Raw genomic sequence first — 18,744 nt, forward strand, 5'->3', positions numbered from 1 at the left:
GTGACATCTTGCACAAAGTCAAACCATATTTTTTTACTCACGATTCGGTACTGACAGCCCATATAGAATGCCTCTAGCGTTTCCAAGTCTGCCTGTAGCAGGGTCTTAGGTTTCTGACATGTATAGCAATATGGGTAGTACGCATATTTGAGAGATCCTGAAATTTATTAAATGTATGATCTGTCATTTTTAAATAGGTACTATCAACTTGACTGTAGTTGGTTTCAACAGTTATTTAGAAATAGTTTTAATGTAGTTCACCTATGCTGTGATTCCTCCTGGCAATGTATGGTTTTACAGTTGTGTGTATTTTGAATGTTTCTTTCCTCTGTTTTTAAAATCCCAACACAAACAGGAGAAACTGACTATGCAGCAGAAACAGTGACATAGACTATGCATACTGCTGTCAAGTGTGCAAAGACAACAAAATGGAAAAGGGGAGGTGGGATTGCTCTCTAACCTTTCCTCACTTATCCTAGTAGTTACTCGGATAGTAGATCGTTTTTTAAAAAAAAATTAAGGTTACCTATTTTAATGTTGTCTAATCTCCCCAGGTACCACTGGAGGACCTCTGCAGGGTGTCAGGGTTGTTTTGTGACCTGAATTGAAGGGGACATGTGTCTAATCTTTTAACAAATGCATTCTTTATCCAAAATTAGTGGTGGTTGACTTGTTCAAAAAAGAACTAGATAAGTTCATGGAGGATAGGTCTATCAATGGCTGTTGGCCAGGATGGACAGGGATGAAAAACCATGCTCCGAAGTGTCCCTAGCTTCTCTTTGCCAGAAGTTGGGAATGGGCAAGAGGGGATTGATCACTTTATTATTACCTGTTTTGTTCACTCCCTCTAAAGCACCTGGCATTGGCCACTGTTGGAAGACAGGATACTGGGCTGAATGGACTACTTGTATGACCCAGTATGGTTGATCTTATGTTTTTGTTACCACATGACATTTTGATTTAAAAAAAAAAAAAAAAAAGCAACCAAACAAAACAAAAACTAGAATGATATAAAATTACCATGGCGCACATTAAATGGATTAAAAACTGACTGATAGATCTCAGTGTTTTTTATAAATGGGGAATCATCATCAAGTGGGTGTTTGTTTGTTTTTTCCAGCAGGGTCCCACAGGGATCAGTTTTTGGCCTTATGCTATTTACATTTTTATCAACGATGTGGAAGAAAACACAAAATCATCTGTGATGAAGTGTGCAGAAGACACACAAATTGGGGAGTGGTAAATAGTGAAGACAGTGCTCTGAATCTGGTGACATCTGGATCACTTGATAGACTGGGCACAAGCAAATAATGTGCATTTTAATACAGCTAAATGTAAATGGTATACAGCTAGGAGCAAAGAATATAGGCCATACTTACAGGATGGGGGACTCTGTCCTGTGAAGAAATGACTGAGAAGGATTTGAGGGCCGTGGGGCATAATCAACTGAACATGAGCTCCCAATGTGACACTGTTACTCCTGAGGGAATTCTGTGCCAACGAAATAAAATTTCTGTGCATGATATTTTAAAATTCTACACATTTTGTCAATATATAAATGTGGAGGCTCCTGCATGGCAGTGGGGGAGCACAGGCCACTGGCTGCATGGAGGTGGGAGACCACCCTGCTGCACCTGACCCTAACGTAGCACAAGGGATGAGCCTGCCCCTCCATTCCAGGTGCGGTCAGGCAGGCTCTGCCCAGCAGGACCCTAATGTTGGGGGGGATCCAGGTGTGGGATGGGGTGAAGGCAGTTCAGTAGAGGATCCAGGCACACTCATTAGGGGGAGTTCTGGGTGCAGGTGGTTGGGGCTCATAGGGGGCGGGGGTCTAGGCATAGGAGGAGGGGTCCAGGTGCTGGGGGAGTGGGGATCCAGATGTAGTTGCTTAGGACTCAGTAGGGTGGGAGTCCAGATGCGGGGGGTTAATCGGGGTGGTCCAGGTGCAGAGGGGTGGGGGTCTGATGGGGCTGCTTTACTGGGGATCCCCAGCAGCTACTGCAAAGAGAACGCCACATGCTGGGCTCCCACATCCCTTTCCCTTCCACATCCCATCCTCCTTCCCTCATTTTCCCCTGCCCCTCCTTGCCCTGCCCCACTGCAGGCCCTCACTTTTGTACAGATAACAGGATGGCTCCCAACACACAGAAAGGGAGCATGACCGGCACTAGGACCCAGGAGGTGGCATCCAGCTGCAGAGTTAGCAGAGCTGAGCCGCACACTCCTTCAGCTGGGCAGCTCTGCGCTCACAGAAATGGCGGAAGCAGTGGCACATGACCCCATATGATCACCCTCCCCCCACACACACATGCCTTGCCTTTATTTGGGGGGCAATTTTCCCCCCGCAAAAAACTATGCGCATGGGCATCACTGGTCCTGCCCCTGACCCTGTGTGGCTTTCCTTTGCTTCCCCTTCATGTTCTGTGGGGAAGTAAATTCTGCTGAGGGACATGAATTCTGCGCACGCACAGTGGTGCAGAATTCCCCCAGGACTGCACTGTGGTCAAAAAGAGTTAATGTGATCCTGGAATGGATAAACAGGAATGTCAAGTAGGACTAGAGAGGTTATTTTATCACTGTATTTGGCACTGGTGTGATTGCTGCAGGAATACTGTCTGGTTCAGGTGCCCACAATTCAAGAAGGATATTGATAAATTGGTAAGGGTTCTGAGAAAAGCCACGAAAATGATTAATGAATAAGAAAATATGCCTTTTAGTGATAGATTGAGCTCTTTGAGTCTAATTTAACAAAGGGAAGGTTAAGGGGTTATTTGGCTGGTCTATAAGTATCTATATGTGGAACAAATATTTAATAATGGGCTCTTCAATCTAACAGAGAAAGAAAGATATAATATCCAGTGGCAGTAAATTGAAGCTAGACAAATTCAGACTGAATACCGTGTGTACATTTTTGACAGGGAGGGTACTTTACCATTGGAACAATTTACCAAGGGTCATGGTGGATTCTCCATCACTGGTGAATTTTGAATACAGATTGGATGTTTTTCAAAAAGATATGCTTTAGGAATTATTTTGGGGTAGTTCTGTGTCCTGTATTATGCAGGAGGTAAGACTAGATGATCACAATGGTCCCTTTTGGCCTTGGAATCTGAGTTTATAGACTTCTTGCATCATAAAGAAGCAAAATAATAACTTGCATTTATCTACCCTTCATTATAATACTGTGGTGCTAACACAGTTTGCCAAAAACTGTATAGTAACTGTCAGTCCTGTGTAATCTTGGTAATGTTATGCATAAACCTGAACAGTTTGGAACAAACTATAGCAGGCTTAACAGACAACTTAATTGTATATTCACTAAATTAAAAATAACACACGGCCTAATTTTCTGTTTTCTGATTGGTTGAAATTGTGTAAGCATTTATCAATGCCAGATATTTCCCAACACTGTCCTTTTTTTTTTTCTTTCCCTGTTTCAGCCTCTGGGTAAATAATTCAAAAATTCTGATCACGTCAGTTACTAGACAACTGGCAAAAGCTGGTGGTTAAAGCTCTAAGCACTACCAACACCTTGAAATGTTTTCTGGTATTTAAATGTTTTCATGGTGCTTATTAAATCTTCCTGATCTCTGAATGCTGTCTACACAGTCTGATTCTCCAGACTGCATCATTAAATGTCATTTCAAAAGTGAAATGACACCTATCTCTTTTTTCTGTATGAGCTAAAATTTTTAGATTTGTTTTTTTTTTTTTTTTGCAATGATTCATCTTTTTTGGAAATTACAGGCATAAATTGATTGAATTCAGATAATCATTTGAGTATGTGAAGGAACCAGGATTGTCAGAATTATTTCTGCTCTGCTGTTTCCAGATCTCCTTTTCCTGCCCCTATTTAGCCTTTTCATCAATAGACTTTGTTCCACGCAGTCAGATAGATAGCATAACTAAACCCTTGGTAAAACTGAAGTAGATATTTTTCTGTCTTATAGTATAACGAGGTAATGGGATGCACTGTTTATAAATCTTGGGCTTTGCTAGGTAAAGCAGATATAAAGTTGGCACTTAGTCCTTGTTTCTATACATGTCCGGGTGATGTCATTTTGATTAATGGATCTGATGTCAGTGCATGTCTTAGTACTGTTGTTGGGGATTAGTTTGGAGTCTGTCAGTTTCTCATCTTGGGGGGCTGTTACTAGACAGTCCTAGAATTAGATACCCAGAAATCCGACTTTCATTATATGAAATGGAAAAACTACATGAATGCAGCATTGTTGTTGAGGCTCTGGGACTTATGTGCATGTGAAAGTTATTGTTCCCAGAGCAATTGTACCTTGGATACGTTGCACATAATGTTTATGCCTTAATATATGTGTGTGAAAATGGAGGATTAGAATAGAAGTTCAGTTATAGCTTGAACTACCACTGTCTCCCTAGTGAGAACTAAATTTGTAGTGTCCATTCTGTAGGAACTATACCTCTGAATTTCCTGAGTTCTGTATATGTAAAACCTCAACCATAATATTAGAGTAAGACTATTTTGCTTTTAACTTCCTCTTCCAACTAGAAACTTGAAGCACAGGCTCACTGTACCATCCTACCAGCTAAGCTTTTTCTCAGGCAATTTAAAGGGTGTTGTAGGAGAGGGGCTAGGAGGGTTTACAGGATACGGATGACCTGTCAGAATGTCAAGAGGGTTGAGAAGACACATTTAGTTGCTACATGCTTAAAATGGTTTAACAAATTTTCCTCACTTCCATATAGGGTGACCAGGGATCTGCTTTTTGACTGGAACACCTGGTCGAAAAGGGACCCTGGCAGCACCACAGACCAGGACGTTAAAAGTCCGGTTGGTGGTGCTAAGGCAGGCTAGTCCCTACCTGTCCTGGCACCAGGCTGCATCCCGGAAGTGACCAGCAGGTACGGCTCCTGAGCAGGGGGGCCGCGGGGATACGCACACTGGCCCTGCCCCAAGCATCGGTTCCACACTTCGGCCAATGGAAGCTGGGGTGGTGGTGCCAGTGGGCAAGAGCAGCATGTGGCGCCTCCTTCCCCCATCTAGGTACTGGACCTGCTGGACGCTTTTGGGGCGCAGCGTGGACGGTGTCAGGGCAGGCAGGCAGCCTGCCTTAGTCCCGGTGCGCTGCTGAAGGGGAGCCACCCGAGGTAAGCCAGTGCCCCTACCTCCCCAAACCCAGAGCCCCCTCCTGCACCGCAAACCCCTCATCCCTGGCCCCACCCTGGCTGGAAGCAGCTCCCATCCCTTCCTGCCAGCACAGTGCTGAAAGGCTGCTGCTGGTCTCCTTCTGGTGTGAACCCTCCTTGGCAGAAATCTGGGGGGGAGGGGACATACGTGCTCCTCCCCCCCCCATGCATCATCTCCAAAGTTCTAATTAAAGGCTTAGAATGAGCATGACTTCCCAACCATAATTACAGTGATGCTACAACATACGGGACTTCCAATGGAGAATCATGCTAAGACTTTTTTGATGTGGGAGGAAAGGCGATGTCAAAATTCTTTCTTTCTTGATGTCAGCATTTAGTTCAGTGTGGGTTTGTGGGTAACTTTTGTAGTGTTCTGATTCATGAGCAATTTGGGGGACTTGTAGGACAATGTCTTTAAATATGAAGTGTTGAGATCTTTCCCAGAGAAACAATGGAACTTGGTCTGTCATGTCAAGCTAGCATCTGTGATCTTCAGGAAATTGTGCTCTATAGCGAGCATGTCCTAGTAGATTACACCTATGTTAAAATGGTGTGGGGCGGGGGGGGATTTTGGTAACGTTTTACTAAACTCAGTCAAGCTCAGTGTTCCATACAGCTTTCAGTTACTCCTGAACTTTTTAAAGGTGTTTGAGAAGGGTGTAGGTAACTAGCTATTGAATTCTCATCTCTTTCCTCCCTTCCCCATTCAATCCAGAGATTGGTGCTGAGTTTTTCCCTCTTTCTCTTTGCAGAATTACTTGGTGATGTGCTAAAAGACCAGCCACAGGAGGCAGATGGAATCGATTCAGTAATTGTAGTGGATAATGTTCCCCAAGTTGGACCAGACCGTCTTGAGAAACTGAAGAATGTTATTCACAAAATCTTTTCCAAGTTTGGGAAAATTACCAATGAATTTTACCCAGAAGCAGACGGGAAGACAAAGGGGTGAGTAATGAGAACTCCTGCTGTAAATGGGATTGAAACATTGTTCAGGTTAATCCTTTGAATGCTAATAGACATTTGTGGGCTAAAATTCTGAGATTGACATAACAGAATAGGATGATGACCATAGAGGCACTTTGGCATGCTATCTCAGTGATATAGACACAAGATCCTGAGGACACTGAAGGGCTTAATTGTTACCTAGACTATAGCTGTATAGGAAAATAGATGTAGTCATGTTGAACAAATGGGTAATGAAAACTTGGGCTTGGGAGAAGGTAATTACAGACTTTGGGTGGTGGTATTTTTGTTGTTGTTTTGCAATACTGAGTTACTTGCTATTTTTTTCTCTTCTCTGGGATTATCACTATCCCAGATTTCAGCTCAATGAGACTGTTAAGGTGGCTGGAGAGTAGCATATTTCTCTTTGGGGTTTGGAGACCTAATATGGCAGATGAGAGAATGTAATTTGTTGTCAAAATATTCAGTATATGCTTTCTAGAGTTGTAGGGCTGGAATAATTGCTGTGGGCTGGAGGGTTTTCAGCTCAGTCAGGATAAACTTTACAAAACAAATCCAGGTACCTTGAAAATCATTTTCTGTGGGACATTATTAGGTCCTATGTCCACTGTTCCATGAATTCTGGCTTCTTCTAAGTTACAGACTGGACTCCACTTGGAAAGGAGGAGTTTGATTATAATTTTGTTTTTAAGTGGAAAGCTAAATTCCCTCTAAACTGTGTGGCTACACAGCAGGCTATCAAGGGCTGTGCAGCCACAGGGGCCTGGACTGGAAAGGAGAGAGGTAGGGGGTGTGCAGGGCCACGGCCAGGGAGAGGTGCCTCTCCCCTGGCCCTGGGGCAGCCTGCACCCCAAACCTGTCATCCTTGGCCCCAGCCAGAGCCTGCACCCCAACCTTCTGCCCTAGCCCTGAGCCCCCTCCCACACTCTGAACCCTTCAGCCCCACCTTCGCCACACACAACCTCCATATTGGTGCACATGACAAAATTTAATTCCGCACATGGATATAAAAATTAGAGGGAACGTTGGTGGAGAGTAGTAGTTGTATTTTGAGGGCCCAGAACATATGAATGAAAAGTTTTATGTATCTCTCTGAATTTGCTCACTTCTCAAACATGTCCTGCCATTCTAATGGGAAGAGCTGCTTACCCATGTACCTGATGGTAGCACTTCTATGGCAGTTCTGCTGTGTGTGAATATGCCTTCATAATCTGTTCCACGCAGTTTCAAGAAGGCAGAGAAAAATTTTGATCCAAGTCATGTATATATGATTAAGAAAAATACTTATGAGCAAAATGGAGATTAATTGCCTTCTCCTATACCAGAACTGGCAACTTCTTCAATCTTGCCTTCTGGATTGAGTACTAGCTTTTCAGTTAATTCACCCACCATATGGCTAATGCTGACTACAGGCAGGTTGCTACTGAGTAATCACATTTATCTCTTAGGTATATTTTCCTGGAATACATGTCCCCAGCACATGCAGTGGATGCTGTGAAAAATGCAGATGGATACAAGTTGGACAAGCAGCACACTTTCAGAGTCAACCTTTTCACTGATTTTGACAAGTGAGTGTAGCCATCATGTTCTCTCGTCTTTATTCCTAAAGATCATGTTGTAGCCTACTTCTGATCAAAGGCATCTGTAATATGTGTAACTGATCAAATCACTCTTCTAGATACATGACAATCAGTGAAGAATGGGACATCCCAGAGAAACAGCCATTTAAAGACTTGGTATGTTTTTGTTTGTTTGAAAGATGAAAGGGATATGTTACATGAAGCTTTGAATTAAAATATTCCACGTTCTAAAACTCCTTGTTGTGGTATTCATACAAAAAATACAGAACAAAGCTATGTTGCTTTCATAGTGACCGCTGCTACTGTTTAAGAATTATCTTCCCCATGATGGGGTGCTGGGCTCATCCAAAGAACTTGCCATAGTTCTTGGGCAAAGAGGGAAATGAGGTCCTGATATTTCAAATTGCTAATGTGTTTTTTCCAAAGTTTAAGCCAAAATAGCTAGAGAATTAAATTTCTGAAATCTGTAGTTAAATAACTTGTGGCTTGTAATTATCTTTGGTTTTTATCATGTGCTCATAAAATAGAATTTTCATCCTGGAGCATGAATATGGTATTTTTGAGAATTTGCTTCCTTAGCTCCTGACTCTGTTTTTAGGGGAATCTTCGCTACTGGTTGGAGGACCCAGACTGTAGAGATCAATACAGTGTGATCTTTGAGTCAGGAGACCGCACTTGCATCTATTGGAATGATGCAAAGGAACCAGTCGCAATTGAAGAAAGACCAGTGAGTGTCCCTGAAAGAACAGCTGCATATTCTAAATGCAGTATGGTCATTAAGGCTCTGAAAAAGTGGTGAACTCAGGAAACTGGGGCAGTAGTGACATAACTATCTTGTTCAATTGTTGTGTGCTGGGATGTTCAGAATAGAGTGGTAACACTCACTTTCTTTGATGAAAACAACTTCTCCATTTCCCGCTGTTCAGAGTACTTTGTTTTGGTTTTAATCTTCTAAAGGAGATAATGTCATTCATTTAGAGGCAGGGTTGCCTGTTTTAGAAAGGAAATAAAGTTGAATGTGAACTGAGTTGGTCTACCACTACTATCTTGCTGTGACTTCAGTTAACCTCCCTATTTATAAATTAGGGATGATAAAAATCAGACTAAGATGTTAGGATCAAAAGACCTAGTTGAGCAGAGATCTGTCAAACTCTGATTTTGCACATCAGTGGTGAATGGGAGTTTACTGCTGTCGAGTGCATGCTACTCCCTACCTCCTCTTATTGTGTCTCTGCTGAGAGAAGGAGCACTGAAGATTTGTGGTAGGCTTGGTACTGGAGGCAATCCATTACCAGTAGCTCACATGTCATCTGCTCTAGAGGCCAGGGAAGGAGACCTCAACAAGATTTTTTTTTTTGATGACAAGGAGCTCCTCTGTTATGGTTAGGGGAAGGCAAGAAGTAGGGAGAAATTGATTTTGGGGGTGGTGAACATTATTCCAAATCACCAGATGCTTATTAACAAAGGTTCATATAGAAGATGCCTTTTTCCCTCACACTAGGTGAGGTTCAGGAGCTATGTTTTGTTAGGAAGATTAAAACACACCTTTCCCAGTAGTCGGAGAACAAGTAGCATGCTGAGCTTCTCGCTAGCGCTGGACACTGCTGAAGGCTTCCCACTACCATCCACCTCTAGCTCACTAGTTTTATTCTTCTGGTTAGTGAATGTTTGAAACTTGAAGTTTCATTCAAAGGCATTTTCCAGGAAACATTCAGACTAAGGAAATAAGAATTGCACTCCAGTCATGTTTAAGCTTGTGTAAACGGTGGCTGCTGGATTACTTGAGGGAGAGTGAAACTACAAACTGCACATACTGAGAGTCTTCTGAATGTAATTCAGCTCTGATGTATACTGTACACTTTATCTGCAGCGGTGGACGGAAACCTATGTACGCTGGTCCCCAAAAGGTACTTACCTGGCTACATTCCATCAGAGAGGCATTGCTCTATGGGGAGGAGAGAAGTTCAAACAGATTCAGAGGTTCAGTCACCAAGGGGTACAGCTTATCGACTTCTCACCTTGTGAAAGGTATGGTATAAAAGCAGTTTGAGAGAACGCCTTAGGGAACAGAACACCAAGCATGTTTGTTCTGCCTTATCTACTTTTAGGTATCGTGGGTTTTCAATCTTCATTTCTCTGCTCTTTGGAATTGCTGCCTTTTTTTCATTAAATATTTTTAGAATATTTTAGAATGTTTGTGTGTATCCATAATTCTGTTTGACATGACTTTCTACTTTTTAAGTTGGAAAATGGATTGTGTTCTTTAAATACTGAGTAATGATCTACAGTCTTTAATAATGAAATCTTCCCATTTACTTCAGTTTGTCTGGTACAGGCACCTTAATATATACACACACCCACGGTATCTTTGAACTCAGTGATGCCTGTGAGTTGAGTTCTGGTCTTTCAGCATCTTCAAGGGTTGTAATTTTCAGATGAATAATTCTTTATGCTTTTTGTTTTATGATGGCATCTGTGGAGATTGTCAGGCAAATGGTTTTGTGAAGGCTTCACCTATTTTTCTCTTGTGAAGCTTAAGCTTCTGTCTTGTGTTTATGAATGAAAAGATTGACTTGTTGGGGGTATTTTGGTTTTAGATTTTTATTGTAGTTAAGATATGCTTGGGCTCTTAATAGGAAAACATGTTCCTGCCCTGAAAGCTTCCATCTGGTAAATTCTTGTCTCCAAGCCATCATGTTTTATACTATGTACCTCATTAGTAGTCATACATGGATGATGATGATTCCCCTTTACAACACCCAGGTGTGGTGGGTTTCTTGCTTGAATTGGGTGTTTGTTTTGGCCAGAGGAATCCAGAGGCAATACCATAGTTTGGATGCCTAACACCACCCCTGACACAAAAAGGTACTAGAAAGAGTGCTGGACTCTGCCTGGGAACACTGATCTCATCAGACAGTCTATCTAAATGCTGACAAAGCTTCATCCCCTCTAGCTTTTGCAAGAGAAGGGACTCTGTCCTCCTAGAACATGCAGGCATACTGTTTTACTGCTCCACATCCCCATAGTAACTGCTGGTTCATGAGGTGGGTGAATAAGGCTCTCCACTACTCTACTCCTAGAGAGCTTCCCCTCTATTAAAAAGGGGTGTATGGGTGGCCATCTAATACACCTCTACCCCGATATAACACAAATTTGGATATAATGCGGTAAAGCAGTGCTGCGGGGAGGGGGCTGCGCACTCCGGCGGATCAAAGCAAGTTCGATATAACGTGGTTTCACCTATAACGCGGTAAGTTTTTTTTTTGGCTCCCGAGGACAGCGTTATATCGGGGTAGAAGTGTACTCAAGCCATCCCTCAACTCCCTCACTAGTTTGTGTAGGGGTGGATTGGAGAAAAGTGTTTGTACTCTACCCATTCCCCAATTCTGGCTGTGTCCTCTTTCAGTGCATGCCTCTTGAACTTTGCTTAGTGGATTCTTCTCACAATTAGACAAAAGCATATTTGTGCTGAAATGATCGTTACACCATATGAAAAGTGAAGCTAGTCATTTTCCCTCTCCCCTTCTTGTAGGTATTTAGTGACCTTCAGCCCTTTAATGGACACACAAGATGACCCTCAGGCCATAATCATCTGGGATACCCTAACTGGACAGAAGAAGCGAGGGTTCCACTGTGAAAGCTCAGCCCATTGGCCTATTTTTAAGTAGGTTGGGTAACAGTAGTAGAGGACAGATCACACTAAATGACTAGCCTCTTCTTACTAGAGGGGTAACATGATAGATCTGATGCTTCGTCTTCCTCTTATTTGTTCAGGTGGAGTCATGATGGTAAATTTTTTGCCCGAATGACATCAGACACGCTCAGCATCTATGAAACACCTGTAAGTGCGTTTTTACATAAAACCTGATTTATAATGTCCGTTGTACCTAAAGTGCTGCTTTTTTTTTTTTTTATTTGAAGCGAGTTACTGCTAAAATTTGCTTAAAAGAAATACCTGACTCTCCAGTAAATACCTATTAAAGGGTGAGAAACCCACCCTCTCTTGTCTTGCTCTTTCCTTGGGCTCCCAACATCCCCACTGTTCAGGGGTTGTGTGTTTGTTTGTTTTTTCTTCCCCTTCCTTAATTTTTCACTGAGGTAGTAAAGGTTAGAAGGAAGTAGATGAGGAGAGCAACTTAATTTTTTTAATGGGGGAATGTAGAAAATCTAGCCTTACAGTATCATAGTTGTTTAATACTTCCCAACTTTTGTCAGCAGATCACTACCAGAAAACCCCCCTAAATCCATTAATGGAAACACTGTTGCTTACAACCTGCTCTATTTTCCTGTATGCCTCCTCATCCTAATGCATATTTTTAATTTGTAGGGTTATGGTGACTAGGTGGGTAATGCAAGAATTAGGATTATGGGGATGAGTGACAAGTGTTTTATACTATATATCCAGGTAGTGATGAAATGGGGACATTTCCCTACCTCCTTAAGGGTGTTAATTTAAATAACCTACCTATGTAAATATTCCTAACTTGCAAATTCATGATTTTTCTCTTTTTGCAGTCCATGGGTTTGCTGGACAAGAAAAGTTTGAAAATCAACGGGATAAAGTGAGTTTTTATTCTCTTGTGAAGAGCTCTGCTTTCTTTTGTTTTATTCTTGAGATAGTGTTAGGATTCTAGTATCATGGAGTTCAAAGCCAGAAGAGACCATTAGATCATGACCTCCTATATATTACAAGCCATTGCATTTCACCTAGTTATCCCTTTATTGGGTCTGACTAAAACATATCTCCCAGAAAGGCATGTAGTCTTGACTTGAAGACATCGAAAGAAAGATAATCCACTTCCCTTGATGGTTTGTTCCAGTGGTAATCACCCTCACTGTTAAAGTAAACCATATCTGTGTGCCTTATTTCTAATTGAATTGTTCTTTACTTTAGCATCTGGTCATTTGGTTCTTGTTAGTTCTTTCTCCACTAGATTAAAGAGCCTATTGGTACCCAGTATTTTCTCCCCATGAAGATACTTATACAGTGCTCTCAAAGATAAGCAGACTGAGCTCTTTCAGTTTTTCTCACTATAAGAGGTAGTTTTGGGTCGAGAGTGTTACATGCTGTTTCCCAGAACATCCCCTTTTCTTAGGTCATGGATCAGCCTTTCAGTCTGATATCTATTTGCACTGAAAACTTTGCATTTGTGTAGTGGTTACACAATGAAGAATTAATATCTATTCCAGAACCATCTGCTTCCTGTATTGGTGGTCATCAGTAAGAGTCGCTAATCTGTCTTTTGCTGAGGAAGATGCCTATGTCAGTGTGTGTTGGCTGTCAGTCAACTGGAATAATATTACTCTTCAACTCTTATGCTTTTGGTGCAGTAATAGAACGAATACTTAGAATTTCAATAGGATAGCATGTTTCTTGTCAATGTTTATACTTCCATTGATGATGATCCTGTTGTGTGTTCTGCAGCTGTGGAGAAACTACCTATGGGGAAGAAGTAAAGACATCTGTTTGTTACTACTTCTCTCTTTCCATGAGTTGGTGACAATTTGTGAACTTAGCAATGATGCCTGAAATATCTAATTGCTTGATGATCTAAGGACCTAACTTTTGATGTTCCTGCTGCATGTTGGCAGAATGGTACTCCTTGATAAACCAAAATGCATTTAACTCAAGTTAAGGATATTACATCAATAAAGGGATATCTTGTCTGATATTTGGCCTTCCATAGTCTTTAGTAAGAGTGCACTATACTTTACCTGTTGGCACTGAGGTAGCTGGGCTTATTGTACAATTTTATATGATTCTCATCATGATTCCTAAAGAAACGACTGACCTTTTTTCACCTTTCCAGGGTTCCAAAAGGCTTCTCAGAGAATGGGGATCTCTGAAATAGCTTCCTTAACAAAGGAGCTAGAAAATCTAAGTATGACAGATTGTAGGAGAGAAATGTACTTTTAACATAGTTTAATGGGTTGTCTTTTTGTAACTCATTTTATCAACCTGTCTCCCAAATCACTTGGGATTCTGCAGTATGAGATGAGGTACTCTTTCTACCTTTCCTAGATGTAAATGTATTGCTTCTACATCACTCCTTGTCCACCTGTGAATGGCAAATCAAACCTGAGTTTTCTGCAGGGTCACCAAACTGGTCCTGGTAAATTTATTTTTAATCGTTCTCATTGCACTTGAATTTAGAGTTAGAATTCCTGTCTGTAGCCTAGCTTTAGTATCACGCTACCTGGGAACTGATTGATTGATTGATTCACCATAACGTATCAAATGTAACGCAGAACGCTGCAACATATCTTTAACTGATTACTAAATTGAACTTTTTTTAATGACATCTTGTCTCCTCTTTTTCAATCCTGTAGGGATTTCTCGTGGTCTCCAGGGGGTAACATAATTGCGTTTTGGGTGCCTGAAGACAAAGATATCCCAGCAAGGGTGACACTGATGCAGCTCCCCTCCAGACAAGAAATCCGTGTGCGGAACCTGTTCAATGTGGTGGATTGCAAGCTGCATTGGCAAAAGAATGGAGATTATCTGTGTGTGAAGGTAGACAGGACTCCTAAAGGTACACAGGTATGTGCTTCCTAGGTGTGTTCATAAAACTGATTCGGTCTCTGCTTTGGTTTTTGCATTTCAATATGGATTGATAGAAATGTGTCAAAACCCTCTCATTTTTTCAGTTAGGTTTTTAAGGGCTATGTGTGAGGTGCCATGGGCACTTAATGAGCATTGGACTTGACATCACTATCCATCAGGGTTCTTCAAGATCAATGAAAGTATGCCTGTCTTATTTCTGACCCCCTTCTTTTGGCATTTGTTGTATTTGTTTCAGCTGGTTTTGGTCCCACAGGTGACGCTGCATGAGCTACCATACATTTGTCCTCTTGAAATAGTCTCAACTTCTGTGCCAGAGAGAGCCTTTTTTGTTAACGCACAACTTGCTGAAGAAAATCCTATTTTAATAAAGGTGCTGTTTAGAAATAAGTGATCTTTCTGTGTTATCTTCCACCCTCTAAGGAAACGAGCACCAAAGAGTCTAGATTTATTATCTTGAAGTATTAAACTAGGCTAGTTGCATAGTCATCCTCATAGTCCTGTATTAAAATGACTTTCTGTACAATTATTATACTAGATACTTGACCTTTTGTTGACTTTCACAGGGTGTGGTGACCAACTTTGAGATCTTCCGAATGAGAGAGAAGCAGGTCCCTGTGGATGTGGTAGAAATGAAAGGTAAATCCTAGAGATACGTGTGCTAGCTATTTTGCTGATGTTGTGTATTCATCAGTGAATAAACTGATAAAATATTGTGTAAAATGCTACAACTAATGGCTCTTAACAGATGAAGGACAGTTGTGTGGCAAACTTCTCTTTCTTTGCCCAGCTATTTCTTAATCTAAAAAGACTGCCTGGCAGACTGTTTTCTGCTTCAGTTGCTGTACTTTAATACCAAATTGCTCATCATAATAGATGTTCTCTTTTTTGCATCCAGGATTTCTTCAGTCCTGTATACAGTAACGGCTTGGAATTGAAGTTGTGTAGAGCATGACTGACTTAACTCAATAATTTTGTTTCTTTGTACAATCTTGGGTTTTGACACTTCTTTACATCTGTTGCAGAAAGTATCATAGCCTTTGCTTGGGAACCAAATGGAAGCAAGTTTGCAGTATTGCATGGAGAGCCTCCCCGAATTTCTATCTCCTTTTACCATGTCAAAAACAATGGGAAAATAGAGCTCATCAGTAAGTATAGTTGACAGCAGGAGTACAGGTGGAGGAATCTAGGCATTAAGCACTTTACATGGTGGTATCAACCTGTTTACCCTGTAGACTTCTTACAGTTGCTTTTTCATAGACAGATTATGGTACTTCTGGGCCCTGGCAGAGGGCATGGGAGGCAACATGTCTTGAGCATGCTGCAGTCCAGCTGTCTTGGGCTGGGAGAACAGCCCCGAGGGCAGGGGTGTCAATTTATTCTGTAGTGAGGGCCAAATTACCATTTTATTCAGAGTCTGGGGGTTGGGATTGAAAAGATCACTGGTAAGATATTAATCTTGCTGCCTTGCCTGACTGCAGAGTGTACCCCTTTTGCTGGCAAAGTTAAATACCACCTTTCTGTGACAGGACAAAAAATGCATTTTTGAAACTTCCTTTCCTCTCTCCATTAATTCACCTTCTCTATACTTCCTCCCCAGTATTTTAAGGATTTCCTCCCTCTCTGTTTGGACATTCTCTCCTTCTCCCTGCCCTCCATTTTGGTTTAAGAGTGCCTTATATTGATTTAACTTCAGTCCGCAAGGAATCCGCTTAAAGTAAATTGTGAAAAAGCACTCTTATGCCAAAAGAGGTATCCACATAAGGGGTTGCACCAATGTAACTACATCCATTTCTAAACAATTTTAGTTAAATTGATACAATTTGTGCGCTAAGGTTTTGCGGATTCCTGATTCTCCCTGCCTGCACATGCACTTTTTTGAATGTTTGATCATCCCATTCTTTTCAGTTTAATCAGTGAGAGCAGATCCATGTTGGGTTTCATTCTTCCAATTGACAGGTTTCAGAGTAGCAGCCGTGTTAGTCTGTATCCGCAAAAAGAAGAACAGGAGTACTTGTGGCACCTTTGAGACTAACAAATTTATTAGAGCATAAGCTTTCGTGGACTACAGCCCACTTCTTCGGATGCATATAGAATGGAACATATATTGAGGAGATATATATATACACACATACAGAGTGTATATTAAAATACTACTATAGTAGACCTGTTGTTTGTTAACTGCAGAGCTCGGAGGTGCCTTTTTAAGGACTCTCTAGAATGCCTGTCAGTGTGGTTGCTACTAAGCTTCTTGATACCATTGGGTGGAGACTTCCATCATTTTTATGTTGCCATAAATACAAATTCTGTTTCCTTTCAGAAACGTTTGACAAGCAGCAGGCAAATACGATATTCTGGAGTCCACAAGGGCAGTTTTTAGTATTGGCTGGCCTGAGAAGGTGGGTATCACTACTTGACATTCTGAGAGAGCTCATTTTAAGTCTGTGTAATGCTCTCAAAGATCTAAAAAAAGGTCTTCATCACACTGCTGTATAAAGACATCTGTAAGACAAATAGCCAAAATCTTAACCATCTGTCAATTCTCTGGTAGAAAACCTGCTTGTATTAAGAGGATTATCTTTGTTTGGAAGAATCTAACTTTGACATACGGTAATCTGTCAGTTGGCCTTTCCGAGGTCTACATGAATTTTAATTTGTTTGCAAGTGATTGAGTTTTTCTTGAAGATAAATTTATCTGTTTGTACTGTCTACGTATTTTCATATGCATCTTGCCCTCTTCTGCCTGAAATTTAATTTCCTGAAGTAGCCGGCCTCCTTACAGCAAAGGTAGTTAGTGCAGTAGATAAGATAACACCTCTTGTTCTGTGGCTAGCAGAAAATCCATTTTTATTTAGTCTATAAAAACAACTAATGAGATGCCTGTGTTTATATTGGCTATCTCTTCTGCTATCATATAAGATGAGGAATGAGGTTATTCTAATCTCACCCATCATGTTGTTCTCTTGGCTAAGTTTAGAATTCACTTCAGCTGTTTACTTCCTTAGTTTAAATATAAAGATGTATTTATTCAGGGAGCCCCTCAGATTTCTCCCCCAGCAGCAGTACAAATGACTTATTATGCCAGCAGCTGCCACTCTTCGGCCGCCGTGCTCTGAAGGCAGCACAGAAGTAAGGATGGCAATACAGTGACACACTTTCCCCCCCCCCCCCCCCCCCCCCAGTCAGATTTCACAGTCTGAGGTGGTTTTTTGTTTGTTTTTTCTCATGGCTGTGAATTTGTAAGGGGCCTAAGTATAACTGATATAGGCCAATGCTCAAACCACTGAGCTATCCCACCCCCCCCACAGTTCAAGAAGGATGTTGGAAAAACTGGAGAGGTTGAGAGAAGAGCCATGAGAAAGATTAGAAAATTTGCCTTCTAGGCATGCAGCAATTCTCCAAAAAGCTATGTTTTTAGAGTTTAATGTACCCACCATACATACAGACAAGGATAGCTGAGTGTTTGAGCATTGGCCTGCTAAACCCAGGGGTGTGAGTTCAATCCTTGAGGGGGTCATTTAAGGATCTGGGGCAAAAATCTGTCAGGGATGGTACTTTGTCCTGCTGTAAAAGCAGGGGACTGGACTCAATGACCTTTCAAGGTCCCTTCCAGTTCTATGAGATAGGTATATCTCCATATATTTATTTTTATTTACACCCACATCATGTGTTGTTTCAAAGCTTATGCTATGTACATTTAGCTGAAGTATGATATGGAGTTGTCAAGTGGTGCTGTAAGCCTTCGGCAAGGTGAAACAATGGAACCCAAAGTGAGTGTCGTCTTGTGCACAGTTCCAGAAACATTGCAGCACGATTGTGACTACAGCTTTTAATGTTTGTTAAATTCAGCACCTTAATGTAATGTTTATTGGTCAAAGCTATCAAATGAAAATGTATTAAGACTTTCATTGGATTTGCATGGGTAGTGTTTTTTTTTTTTTTCCAGAAAAGATGAAGCTTTTTAGCATGTGGCAAAAATGGTGAATATCCATGTTTTGCAATATACTGACATGAAATGTTCTCCCATCACATGTGAGATATTTTGACAATTAAGAATAAATGATTATCATAGTTTTCTATATTTTCAGTTGAAACTTGCTGACGAGATTAGTCTCTCACTGAAGATTGTGCACCAGTAGGAGTAGATTGCATGCCCACAGTTTGTGCTGCATAGTGGGTAGATAGAAATGCATATGAATTCCTAATGTAATGCTTCTCCATTTGTAAGCTTTTGTGTCTATAGTATAGCATCGAGTCTGCCTGGTAGAAGGTTTTAATTTGTAATTGCCTGTCCATGCAGTACTAACCTTTGAAATAGAATAGAAACTAGCTTTTTAATTCAGTGACAATGCACATATCAGTGTCAGAGAGGACAATATACAGCTTCATATTATGAATATGCAACAGCTATGAGAAGTGATTTAACAAAAAAAATAGTGAAGATGGTCATTGCCTCTGTACTGGAGGTGGGTTACA

General features: G+C 41.2%; 1 protein-coding gene across 1 annotated transcript in view; it reads left to right on the forward strand.

The window, feature by feature from the left end:
• EIF3B (eukaryotic translation initiation factor 3 subunit B) overlaps positions 1 to 18,744 on the forward strand; it is a 31,391-nt gene that overhangs the window by 4,922 nt on the left and 7,725 nt on the right. Inside the window, exons 2-13 of the mRNA XM_054041455.1 lie at positions 5,916 to 6,108; positions 7,575 to 7,694; positions 7,805 to 7,862; positions 8,305 to 8,433; positions 9,577 to 9,734; positions 11,239 to 11,370; positions 11,481 to 11,547; positions 12,222 to 12,268; positions 14,037 to 14,247; positions 14,835 to 14,907; positions 15,294 to 15,416; positions 16,589 to 16,667. Of these exons, the coding sequence (XP_053897430.1) occupies positions 5,916 to 6,108; positions 7,575 to 7,694; positions 7,805 to 7,862; positions 8,305 to 8,433; positions 9,577 to 9,734; positions 11,239 to 11,370; positions 11,481 to 11,547; positions 12,222 to 12,268; positions 14,037 to 14,247; positions 14,835 to 14,907; positions 15,294 to 15,416; positions 16,589 to 16,667 (1,390 nt within the window). The remainder of the gene's footprint in view (positions 1 to 5,915; positions 6,109 to 7,574; positions 7,695 to 7,804; positions 7,863 to 8,304; positions 8,434 to 9,576; positions 9,735 to 11,238; positions 11,371 to 11,480; positions 11,548 to 12,221; positions 12,269 to 14,036; positions 14,248 to 14,834; positions 14,908 to 15,293; positions 15,417 to 16,588; positions 16,668 to 18,744) is intronic.

This window comes from Malaclemys terrapin, chromosome 10 (genome assembly GCF_027887155.1).
Source record: "Malaclemys terrapin pileata isolate rMalTer1 chromosome 10, rMalTer1.hap1, whole genome shotgun sequence".
NCBI classification, from domain to species: domain Eukaryota; kingdom Metazoa; phylum Chordata; order Testudines; family Emydidae; genus Malaclemys; species Malaclemys terrapin.